The 12,640-nt window shown below is 43.6% G+C and overlaps 1 protein-coding gene across 4 annotated transcripts in view; it reads left to right on the top strand.

The window, feature by feature from the left end:
* Positions 1–2,732: 2,732 nt before the first annotated feature.
* The window catches only part of ULK4 (unc-51 like kinase 4), a 559,443-nt gene continuing 549,535 nt past the window's right edge, over positions 2,733–12,640 (top strand). For 2 of the 4 annotated variants that reach the window (XR_010842631.1, XM_059075830.2), the window contains exons 1-2: positions 2,733–2,931; positions 12,045–12,238. Coding sequence is in view for 2 of the 4 variants with exons in the window: in XM_059075830.2 (XP_058931813.1) it covers positions 12,101–12,238 (138 nt within the window). In the remaining 2 variants the exon portion in view is untranslated. The remainder of the gene's footprint in view (positions 2,932–12,044; positions 12,239–12,640) is intronic. The other 2 variants (XR_010842632.1, XM_059075834.2) reach the window with 1 other exon arrangement.

Here is a 12,640-nt window from a genome sequence, read left to right as displayed (position 1 = left end):
ATTTTGTGAGGACAGTTGTAGCCTTTTACAAGTGTCCTGGTTTGGCTTCCTTCTGAGTAGAAGTGGAGCATCTTTCTCAGGTTCCCCAGTTGTCATAAGAATATGTGAACTTCAACACAGGTGCTGAATATTTAACTGGCTTTACAGAAAAACTACGCTCCAGGTACTTTTCATGGTAGATAAACCTGAATTTAAAGTTCTATCTTTAAAAGTTGTGACCTAAGTGTAGCAGTGTCAATGGAAGCTTCTCTGCTGAGCCTCTACTCTGAAATCTTCCCCAGACTAAACAGACCAAGAGGGCTGTGTGCCCTGAAGCATACCCATTCCTGCAGAGGCCAGTGACATTGAATGGGGTAAAGCTATCTGCTTATGTGGAGGGAACATGAAGAGGAATCCGCCTATGAACTCATAGTGTTTACAACTGTGCAGCTTTTCACAGCACATGTTATAGACCTCGGGGATGCATTTATTTCAGGAATAAATTTTTCCTGACTAAACGGTTTGCTTTTACTTTGTAGCCAGTGAAGATTTAAGATTTTCTAACAGCAGCTACAATACACAAAGCCCATTTCAGAGCCCATTCTGCACACTTACTGTCATTCAGAGCCTTCAAAATATGTATTTTTTTAATCTTCTCTCCAGGATCCAGTGAATTTTCTTAATTTGTTTGCCCTTTCCCTAATATTTTTGCCTAACTTTATATGTAATATTATTTTGCATGCTTCTTTGAATGAAGAAAGATAACCAAGAAGTGATTTTTTTCTCCTCTGCAATGTCTAACATAGTGCTTTGTTCAGAGGAACTTTGTATGTCACTGAATGAAGAGATTCTTTATGATAATCTAGACAGTAGGAAGAGGAAGCAGAAGGTATTTCTGAGAGGAAGAGGTTGAATGTAATTCAGCATTTGGTATCCTTCATGTCAAATTCATTCTTACCAACTATAATAGAAGGAAAATCTAAAATTGAGGTGAAGGCAAAGGTCACCCTGAAAGTGCCCAGGAAATGAAGCAATTAAGAACATTGTGTTTCAGCTCTGCCCTGTTCAAGAACCTAAACAGCACTCAGCTGTTTTTTATTTTTTGAAATTGAACTAATGCCTGTTGAGGTCCTACCTTTGGTCCAGTGGTGGTCACTGAGCGGGGTGAGTTTTCCTTCATGTACTCTCTAGCTTGTGTTTGTGATATTGTCTTAAGATTATGTATAGCAGTTCTTAAACTTTTCTGGGTCATTGGTACCTTTAAGAATCTGATCAAACCATGGACTCTCCACCCAGAAAAATGCACATGCACACAACATTTTAACTGCCTTGGCAGGTTCATGTATTCCCTGGAGGCATCCAAAGAACTTAGGCTAAGAAGCACAAGGATTTGGTATTGTTTCTGACATGAACGCTTAGGCTGTCAAAACTCGGAATAAACTAGTTGATATTTCATTGTATGTCTTGATTAATTAGGAAGTGATAGATGAGGATTTTTTTTTCCACATCAAATCTCTTAAATGCAAAAAACTGACAATAATGGCTAATCTAAGGCCTAAGAAGGCAAGAAGGGTTAGAAGTCAAAGAATAGGAGATGTGGTTAACTTGACATCAGAGGTACGGTTCCTACATGTAAAGGTTTGCAAAGCGTGGTCCCTTATTGGCAACATCCACATCACCTGGAACCTTGACAGAAATGCGAAATTAGGGGCCTCTGCCTGATTTACAGAATCAGAAGTTCTGTGGGTAGGTGGGCTTGTTTTAACCAGCGCTCCAGATGATTCTGAGGCCAAAGTTGATAATCTCTGCGCTAACTCGCATGGAAGAGAGGAGCTGGTGTTAACGTTTCTGGTGATTGGAATTTGAGAAGGTGGAGCTTTGAGTCATAAGCAACCAACTGGAGATCAGGGATCTGGTCTGTTTTCTCACGTACAAGAAAGAAGGTAGGGCTTCCCTGGTGGCGCAGTGGTTGAGAGTCCGCCTGCCGATGCAGGGCACACGAGTTCGTGCCCTGGCCCGGGAAGATCCCACATGCCGTGGAGCTGCTAGGCCCGTGAGCCATGGCCGCTGAGCCTGCGCGTCCGGAGCCTGCGCTCCACAACGGCAGAGGCCACAACAGTGAGAGGCCTGCGTACAGCAAGACAAAACAAAACAAAACAAAAAAAAAGAAGGTAATTCATAGCCTTCTTTTTTCTAAAGGGTCAGGAAGCCATTCGAGGAGTCAGCCATTCGTTACCCGGATTATGTCGTCACGTCCACCTAAACTCTGGAGGGCGTCAGAAAGAAAAAGGATGAAAGGAAACGGAGGACAGTGGGTGCAGGAAGAAATGACGAGGGCCCAGGACTCCACTGCCACCAACTATACAACTACTGCCCAGGGAGTTCCCCTCCACCCGCCCAAGCCCCAAGTCCCCACACAACTAGGATGGACAGACTCTCCAACACTGCCGCACACTTCCGGGCCCCAGGCAATAACTACTCAAAAGTGCTCAGCCAGTCAGCACCCCTGTGCTCCTTCCGGCGTTCTGCGTGCTGCCCTGGAAACGGGATGGGCCAATCCAAACGCGGAGGGGTGCTGAACTTGCAAGGCCGGTCACCAACGCGCTGAGCCCTGCATTTTTTACCCCTATCTAGGGTAGATCGGTGGACTCGTCCCAACGATGGGCGCGAGGCTGCTTCACTTCCAAGCCCCAGCCAATGGGAAGCGAAACTGCTCAGCCAATCAGCGCCCTACGCTCCTTCCGGCGTTCTGCGTGCTGCCCTGGAGACGGGCAGGCCGAATGCAAACACAGAGGGGTGCTGGACCTGTACGGCCTCACGCTGTCCGTCTTGCTCCATTGCTTCGCCCCTGGCTTTTGGCCAGTGGGCTCGTCCTAAGGGGTCGAAGGCGAGACGCGCGCACTCGAGGCCGGCGTCCAGTGGAGCTGCGGCATCTCCCCACCGAGCTAGCAGGTGAGTGGTAGTGGCGGTTTTAGAGGCCGCTAATGTGGGTTTCTGTCTCTTTCAGCGTTTGTTGGAGAGACTGTAGGCCTGTTGAGGAGCCGCCCACCACCCTCCCACGCTCCGTGGACCCTGTGCCCTCAGCGTCCCCTCTCTCTTCGGGTTCTGCTTTGTATTTGTGTTAAACCCTACACAACTTTTGGTTCAGAGTACGCGGGACACCTCTTCTAGACCTGGGTTCGTGAGATGCGCTTTATAGACTCCCCGTATTCGGAGTTTTATCCCTTAAAACTCTGACTTAGCTTTCTGGGTTCTAAGCCGGCCTCGCTGACTGATGTCGGTGGACGTGGGAAGGCAGTGAAAGCCGCCAGTTCTCTGGCCGCGATCTACTTGGGGTGGGGAGGAGAGGGTGTTTACGTAGCGACTCAGAGCCTACACTTTCGACGTCAGACCAGGCTCAAAGCTAGCAGTTGATTTGGTCCGAAAAGTGTTGCGTGGAGGAGCACCTGTTTAGTGCTTAGAATAGTGCCCGCCGCCTTTTGTGCCCTCGGGAAAGGTTGACTCTTCGCCTTCGGTTTTCAAAGGTAGCGCGCATCCAGACGGCGAGTTAAAACGCAAAATTGCTGGACCCCGTTTCCAGAGTTTCTGATTGAGTAGATCTGGGCCCAGGGCGAGAATTTGCATTTCTATCGAGTTCCCTGCTCTTGCTGATTGCCGCTAGAGAGGGAGTTAATGATTTGAAGGTGGGGATGATTAAGAGGAGGGTTCACTCATGAGTGCTGTTGCCACCTGAACCGTTTCAGAGTTTGTTGAGTGTAGGCTCTGTCCGCTGAATCTTAAATGCTTCAATTGCTCACATGTGTGAATTCCTCTGACTTCTGGCTTCTCAGATGATACCTAGGTGAACTTGTAGATTAAAAGAGACTTAAAAATGCACCATGCTTTTAGAAAATGTGGAAGACTAAACTGTGGTGTCTGGGAATGCACACTACAGTGAGAAAAATAAAGAAACTCATGAAAGTCCGGAGAGTGATTACTTTTGGGGAGTAGGAGTTGTTATTGTCTTAGGCTCAGGGAGGAGATTCTGGGGTCGCTGGCAAAGTGCTATTCCTGACCTGGGTGATGATTACGAGGATGTCTCTCTTATAATAATTCATTAAAGTATACATTTATTTTGTGGGTTTTTCTGTATTTGTGTTTTATTTTACAAGTTGAGGTTACAAATGTTAAAAAATGCATATTAGGAAGTCTAAGGTGAGGAACATCCCTGGAGTGAGTCAAAAAGAATCTTAGTCATGGGCTTTCAAATTTGGAAGATAACTTAAACTTAGAAGACCATCTGATCCAATTCTTATTTTAGTCTAAGGAAGTTGAGCCCTCAGAATCGGGAAGTGCTGCAGGTTAATAAACGCTCGTCTAAGCCCAGTTTGTAATTGATGTGTTTTGTTAATTTCAGGCTGCCTGCTCTGCTCACGTGCCTCTATTCAGTGAAAGATTGAGGACATGAATTTGGCCTGACTCAAATTCAAAATTTTAAGATTTTATTTGTTTTCTTGTGCCCTAAAACCTTGCTTTCAAGGAATCACTTACTCATCTTACATAAAAACTTATTTCAACATCTTATTCTGATGTATCCTAATGTACCAATTCGTGAACATTTAATTAAGGTCTCTGGTTATTTTTTTGCCACATAATTTACTCCTGTTAAGGCTGCATTTTAGTGGGTCAGGACTCAGCACTGGTTCTGTTTACCTGAACCAAAAGACTGGCACACATTTCTCCAGGAAAGATGGGTTTATTTGTCATCAGCAGGGAATCCCAATTCGGGGTGTTACACCGACAAGCCACCGTGCAATTCCCCAGCATGGCAGGGAAGGCGAAAGCTTTTTTTAGAGAGGAAGAGGAAGTTGGGAGGGCTGTAATAAACAAAGAATCCATGGCTTTTCATTGAGTTGAGTCCTTGCCAAAAGAGGAATCTTTCTTCTTCTTGTTGGGCTCTGCCATCTTTGCAGGGCATGAGAGCTCCCCGCTTCTGGTCTCCTAATTCTAATTGAGGTTTCTGTTTATTAGTTTTTTATACTTCTCCCTTTTGATCAAGATTTTTCTCTGAAAGCATTGCTGATCAAGAGTCGGGTTTTCTACTTTCAGGGGCTTTTTGTCCCTCAATGTCGGGAAGTATCTTTCCTGGGTGTAGTGTCTCAAGTCGGAGGGAAAGTGCACAGATGGGAAACCTATTAAGTTCACAAGTAACAAGGAAAGATAGGAGGGAGAACTCTCAGGCATTTTTAATCTAAAATTCATATGTTGTCAAGATGATAGACATTGACAGTCCTCTGAAGTCTTAGGCCATCATCAAAGGTTTGGCTACGGTATGGTTAGGCCATTCAAAATGGCTGTTCTCTGCTCTCTGTACACGCCCTGCTTGACCAGTCCTGCTTCACTCACATGACTATCCAATCATCTTAATTATAGAGGTTAATTAGTCCCTGGTAACTGATGAGCCCATCTGATGTCAATTCTCCCCTCATAAATGGTAGCCTCCTCCTCCCTTGAGTAGTGAAGAGTGCTGCCGTGTCCTGTCCTGCCTGCTGTCTGCCATACATGGTGGGGTGTCACTCCAGGACCTTGCTTCAGACATGTAAGATCCTCTGTCCAATAAGCCATTTATGTCTCTGTCACTGAGTCTGGGCTTTTCGAGGCTTGGCAGCTACAGGGCTTGCAGGTCTGAGGGGTGCAGCCTAACAGTGACAAACTTCCAGCAGGTCTGATCAGGATATCTTGGGAAAGCTGTCTCATCAGATATTGTCTGCTTCAATTCTGGGAAATCTTTACTTTCAGTTCACCAGAGGATGTGCAGGTCCAGTCAGAGTGTGGTGCTTCCTTTAGATGTGTTGTGAATCCAAGAGTTGTATTCCTTGGAGTTTGGTGGCACAAGTGTTGGTTAGTAGTACTTGATAGGGGCCTTTCCAATGATGCTGAAGACAGTTCTTCTGGAAGTGTCTTTTCCAGTAAATGAAATCTCCAGGTTACAAGGTGTGATGCTTAAGGTCTTTGTCTCCTGAGGGTGCATGGTAAAAAGACTGCCCTACCGGGCTTCCCTGGTGGTGCAGTGGTTAAGATCTGCCTGCCAACACAGGGGACACGGGTTCCAGCCCTGGTCTGGGAAGATCCCACATGCCACAGAGCACCTAAGCCCGGGCGCCACAACTACTGAAGCCCGTGTGCCTAGACCCCGTGCTCTGCAACAAGAGAAAGCACCACAATGAGAAGCTGGCGCACTGCAATGAAGAGTAGCCCCCACTTGCTGCAGCTAGAGAAAGCCTGCGCACCGCAACAAAGACCCAGCACAGCCAAAAATAAATAAAATAAATAAATTAAAAAATACCACCCTACCAAAACATGGTTATTTTTAATAGAGGCAGTTAGACCTTTCAGTATTGGAGTATCTCTCCTTTTATTAATTGTGGATCGTAAGAAGCAGGAGCCACGTGCTTTGGGTGTCGTCTGATGATCTCAAAGGTTGAGAGTTTCTGAATTCCAAAAGGGGGTGGATCTGAGATTTAGAAGGACCAATAGCAATGCTTTTGGCTAAGGTGTTTGGAGGGTCTCTACACATTTTGCCAATTGAGTCTTCATAATGCCGTTAGTACGTTCAACTAAACCAGAGGATTGAAGATGTTAAGTGTAAGTGTTGTAAAACCAGCTGAACGGCGTACACTTGTTGAAGCACCCGGCTTGTGAAATGGGTTACTTGATTACTATGAAGTTTGAGAGGAGTTTCCCAAGTAGCGATACTCTTTTCCAAAAGGACTTTAGCCGTGTGAAGAGGCAGTAGGCTGTCTGCAAGGGAAGTCCAGTGAAAATGTACAGACCGTGACTAAAGCATACTTTATTCACTAGATGAAGTTATATGAAATCCATTTGACAGACCTCAAATGGTCCATCATGCAGTTGAAAATGTCCCGGGGCAGTACGCACAGGCCTTCCTGGGTTGTATTTTGACAAGTGAGGTAGGCACCTTTTGTGGCCTTCTTAATGTTTCCCCAGCAATATTGATTCATGAAGGCTATCATTTTGTCAGTAGACTGATGCTTTAATGCATGTACAGTGGTGAGGAGTGGGGATCTTAGTCTCCCATAAAACTGTTGTTACTTAGTCCAAACCAGAGCCTTCTCTTCTATCAAACCAACAGTTACTGAATTTCTAATCTTTTTTTTTTTAAGTCAGCAGGCAGCTTTCTTTTATTTATTTTTATTTATTATTTTTGGCTGCATTGGGTCTTCATTGCTGCGTGCGGCCTTTCTTTAGTTGTGGCGAGCGGGGGCTACTCTTCATTGTGGTGCGTGTGGTGAGCGGGGGCTACTCTTCATTGTGGTGCGTGGGCTTCTCATTGCGGTGGCTTCTCTTGTTGTGGAGCACGGGCTCTAGGCGTGTGGGCTTCAGTAGTTGTGGCGTGCAGGCTCAGTAGTTGTGGCGCACGGGCTTAGTTGCTCCGTGGCATGTGGGATCAGGGCTCGAACCTGTGTCCCCTGCATTGGCTGGTGGATTCTTAACCACTGCGCCACCAGGGAACCCTCTGAATTTCTAATCTTGTTTTTCCTTTTCTGAGGCCAGCTGTTGGGCCTTTCTAGCCAGTTTTTCTAAATTATCATTTGGAGAAATCTCTTTGGACCATGACAGAGGTTTGGCTGCTGTTGGTCCCTTTAAGGGCAGCATTTCTTGCAGAAATAGCAGCAAGGTGATTTCCTTTTGCTTCCAGAGAGTCAAGCTTAGAATGCCCTGGAATCTTAATAATAGTTAAAGTGGCAGGTAAAAGTATTGCATTCAATATTTCCTGAACATAGTGGCCACTTAAAATTTTATTTCCGCTGAAAGTAAAGAAGCCACATTGTTTCCCCAACATTCCAAAATCATGAGCTGCTCTAAAAGCATATCTGCTGTCAGTGTAAATATTGACACTTTTGTCCTTGGCTAAACTACAAGCCCCTGTAAGGGTGTGTAATTCAGTAGGTTGGGCTGAAGTAGCCATAGGTAAAGATGCTGTCTCAACCACATCAAAAGGAGTTGCAATAGCATACCCAGCAAAGTATTTGCCATTGTCACCTTTAAAATAACCATCAGTGAACCATGAGAAGTCACGTTTACCCAGTGGAATTTCCTGTAGAACCATGAGGTGATCGTGTGGAGAGGTACTTCGTTGGTGAAGGAGGGGAGAAGAGTAGCCAGGTTAAGTTACTACAACAATAAAAGAGTTATGGGAGGGGCAGTTAACAAAAGGATTTCATAGGCAGTGAGGAGGCCAGCTGATAAACGTTGAGTGTAATGAGAATTTAGGAGAGCTTCTATTACATGAGGTACAGATGGTTAAAGGGGATCCCACATGATTTTTCCAGTGGCCTTAACCAAAGGGCAGTGACTGTAATGGCTCTAAGGCAAAGGGGATATCCCTGCGCTACAGGGTCCATTTGCTGTTTATAATACCCTTTGGGCTGAGGTGGTTTCCATGGTTTTGGGTGACTACCCCAAGGGCATGCTCTTCCTTTTCATATACAAAAAAGAAAAAGGGAATATGATAATGGGGATGCCCAAGGGCCGGTAGGTTCATCAAATTCTTTTTTTTTTTTTTTTTTTTTGCGGTAGGCGGGCCTCTCACTGTTGTGGCCTCACCCATTGCTGAGCACAGGCTCCAGACGTGCAGGCTCAGCGGCCATGGCTCACGGGCCCAGCCGCTCCGCGGCATGTGGGATCTTCCCGGACCGGGGCACGAACCCACGCCTCCTGCATCGGCAGGCGGACTCTCAACCACTGTGCCACCAGGGGAGCCCCCATCAAACTCTCTTAAGGCCTTGAAGGCTGTGTCTTGTGGTCCTTCTCAAAAAATTGGGTTGAGGTGGTTATTGTTGAGTAAAACATGTAGAGATTTGGCTGTAAGTGAAATTTGGAATCCAATTTCTTCAGTAACCAACTAGCCTGAGAAAACCTCACAGCTGGTGCTTAGTTTTGGTTTTGGGAAACGTAGGCTGCCATGAAGTCTATCTGGATCTAGGTGTAGCCCTTTTTCTGATATTAGATGCCCTAAATATCAAACCTGGGTTTGGGCAAATTGCAGTTTTTCTTTTGTGACCTTATGTCCCTTTAAGGCCAAAAGCTTTAGGAAGTGGATGCTATCTTCCTGTGTTTCTGTTTATTAATTAAAATTTTTTTAATTGAAATATAGTTGATTTACAATGTTGTGTTAATTTCAGATGTACAGCAGAGTAATTCAGTTATACATGTTCATTAATTTTTTACAGTCCTTTTTTTTTTTTTTTTTTTTTTGCGGTACGGGGGCCTCTCACTGCTGTGGCCTCTCCCGTTGCGGAGCACAGGCTCTGGACGCGCAGGCTCAGCGGTCATGGCTCACGGGCCCAGCTGCTCCGCGGCATGTGGGATCTTCCCGGACCGGGCCACGAACCCGTGTCCCCTGCATTGGCAGGCGGACTCTCAAACACTGCGCCACCAGGGAAGCCCTACAGTTCTTTTTAATGAGTGGTTTTCAGGAGGAGAGGATTGTAAAAGGGACTTAGTAAAACTGTTTCTTAAAATAGATAGATATTATCTGTGCCTTTTTTGGGTTTGATTGATTTAAATTCAAAACTTTCCCACATTTTTTCTTAGAATTTAGAAATTTTGCTGTTAATAGTTTGATTTCTTATTTGATCTAGATACCAGGTTTATAATCCAAATAACTAAATGTAATTACTAGCCTATAAGTTTTAAAATTTTTATTTATTTATTTATTTTGGCTGCATTGGGTCTTCATTGCTGTGTGCGGGCTTCTCATTGCGGTGGCTTCTCTTGTTGCGGAGCATGGGCTCTTGGCACATGGGCTTCAGTAGTTGCAGCACGTGGGCTCAGTAGTTGCGGCACACGGGCCTTAGAGTGCGTGGGCTTCAGTAGTTGCGGTGCGCAGGCTCAGTAGTTTTGGCTCGCGGGCTCTAGAGCACAGGGTCAGTAGCTGTGACGCATGGGCTTAGTTGCTCTGCAGCATGTGGGATCCTCCTGGACCAGGGCTCGAACCTATGTCCCCTGCATTGGCAGGCAGATTCTTTACCACTGTGCCACAAGGGAAGTCCATGAGCCTATAAGTTTTTATAGTAGAATTTTTCACATTTTGCAGTAAGTTTTAATTTCATTGGAAGTTAGAATCATAGAGTTACTCCTAGATTCTTAGATTAATGGTTTCCTATACCAAGATAGGGGTCAATAAACTATTGCCTACCAGCCAAATCTTGCTCCTCTGTCTGTTGCTGTATGGCTTATAACCAAAGATGAATAAGTTCTGGAGATATAATGTACATCATCGTGACCATAGTCATCAAAAATGTACTATGTACTTCGAAGTTGCTAAGGGACTAGATCTTAAATGTTCTTGCCAGAAAAAAGAAATAATTATGTGATGAGATATGGTTACCATCATAGCATTACTTAACACTATTATATAAATGTATCAACACTTTGTACCCTTTAAACTTACACATTGTTATATGTCAGTTATATCTCAGTAAAAATATTGAGATAAAATTCACCCCTTTAAAATCATACAGTTCAGTGAATTTTAGAGTATTTACAAAGTTATACAACCATCCACATTATCTAATTCTAGAACATTTTCATCTGCCCCCAAAGAAACCCCATACCCATTAATTTATTGCTCTTTTATGTTCTGTTTCATAGGGATTTTGCAATGTTCTGACTTCCTGGGTATCTTACAGAAACATAAGCTGTTTTTAAAGAGGATATCTTACTGCTTGGATAATTTCTGGGACGTTTTAAGTAGTCTAGCATGTATAATCCTCTCAAAGAGATGCCAGTTTAAAAGATGTTTTTGGTTGAGTAAATAACTTTATGTTGTTGGAAATATGTTTAATATATCAAATCCATTATTTTATTTCAGTTTTAATTAAAAATCTAGACTAGTGAAAGACTACATCAAATTGTTATTCACTCAGGAATATTAGGGGATTTTTCCTGGCCAAGAAAATGAACTCATTATCCTTGATAATGATGTGGATTTTTTTAAAAGAATTCTTGATTTAAAACAGGAGTTGGCAAACTTTTTCTGTAAAGGGCCAGATAGTAAATATTTTAGAGGGTGTGCAGGCCATAGGGTCTCTGTTACAACTATTCAACACTGCCATAGTAGCCTGAAAGCATCCTTGGGCAATATATAAATGATTGAGCATGGCTATGTTTCAATTAAGTTTTATTTACAAAATAGGCAGGCTGGATTTGGCCCAGGAACCAGTAGCTTGCTCACCACTGACTTCGAATAATATTTGGATTGACTCCAATCCCTATGGATTAGATAGATGTACTATCATTCCGTATTTGTTTATAGAGTGTATTCACATACATTGCCTCATTTCTCATAATTTGGGTTTAGGTGGGGCATATTACCCTATTCATTATACAGATATTGACACAAAGTGCTTTCCAGTGTAACAGAGAAAGTAAGAGAGGTATCAAGATACACTGGCTGAAATCTCATTCATTCCCTGATTTTGTTCCATGTGTTGGAAATAGCTGTCATTTTCATTATTTTTATTAAGGTCTTGTTACTAGGGAGTTGAATATTAGTTTGTGAATTGTTTCTTTTATTTTTTTCCCTGTTTTCATTCTATGAAAAAGACTTCTATTCAACATTTGTAGGTGAATATTTTGAATTTAATAGAATTATTAGATTTATTTACATATTAAGTAGCTTAGGCTAATTAATCATGCAACTAGCTTGCATTAAAAAAATAAATTTATTTATTTATTTGGCTGTTATTTGGTGTTTGTTGCTGTGTGCGGGCTTTCTCTAGTTGCAGTGAGTGAAGGCTGCACTTCGTTGCACGGCCTTCTCATTGCGGTGGCTTCTTTTGTTGCACAGCATGGGCTCTAGGTGCGCGGGCTTCAGTAGTTGTGGCTCACGGGCTCAGTAGTTGTGGCGCACAGGCTTAGTTGCTCCGCGGCATGTGCGATCTTCCCGGACCAGGGCTCGAATCTGCGTCCCCTGCATTGGCAGGTGGATTCTTAACCACTGCGCCACCAGGGAAGTCCCAAGCTTACATTTTTAAGTGTTATTTTTGTTTACTTTTTAGGAGCTAGAGATGCTATTAGGCTGCCATTTTATCAAACGTGAGGAGTCAGCCCAGAGATGGAAAACTTCATTCTGTATGAAGAGATTGGCAGAGGAGGCAAGACAGTTGTCTACAAAGGGCGACGGAAGGGAACAATCAATTTTGTAGCTGTTCTCTGTACTGATAAGTGCAAGAGGCCTGAAATAACCAATTGGGTAAGTCAAGTATATTTTCCTCCCTTTGGGAAAAGACACAGTTATGATCACATAGAATAAGTAGTATGTAAACAGAAGCCATTGAACTCACTATAGCAAATGGCACATTTTCAATTTGGAATGGGCAGCCTTCTCTCTGTAGTGCCACCAATCCTGAATAATGACTAATAAACGTACCCAAGTAATTAGCAACTTAGGTTTTTGTTCTTTGTTTTTGTAAGAGTCAGGGAAAATAGACTCTATATTAGATCACTTACTTTTAAATTTAGTATATGATTATGAAGCTTTCCAAAGGAAGGACATTGGGTGAGAGTGACTTGGGTTTGCAATAGCTGTACCATCTTTACAGCCCAGGCTCCTTGGACCAAACCTAGCTTTTTTTTTTTTCCAACTTTTTTTTTA

This window comes from Kogia breviceps, chromosome 10 (assembly GCF_026419965.1).
Source record: "Kogia breviceps isolate mKogBre1 chromosome 10, mKogBre1 haplotype 1, whole genome shotgun sequence".
Taxonomy (NCBI): domain Eukaryota; kingdom Metazoa; phylum Chordata; class Mammalia; order Artiodactyla; family Physeteridae; genus Kogia; species Kogia breviceps.
This window is presented reverse-complemented; position numbering and strand designations above follow the sequence as displayed.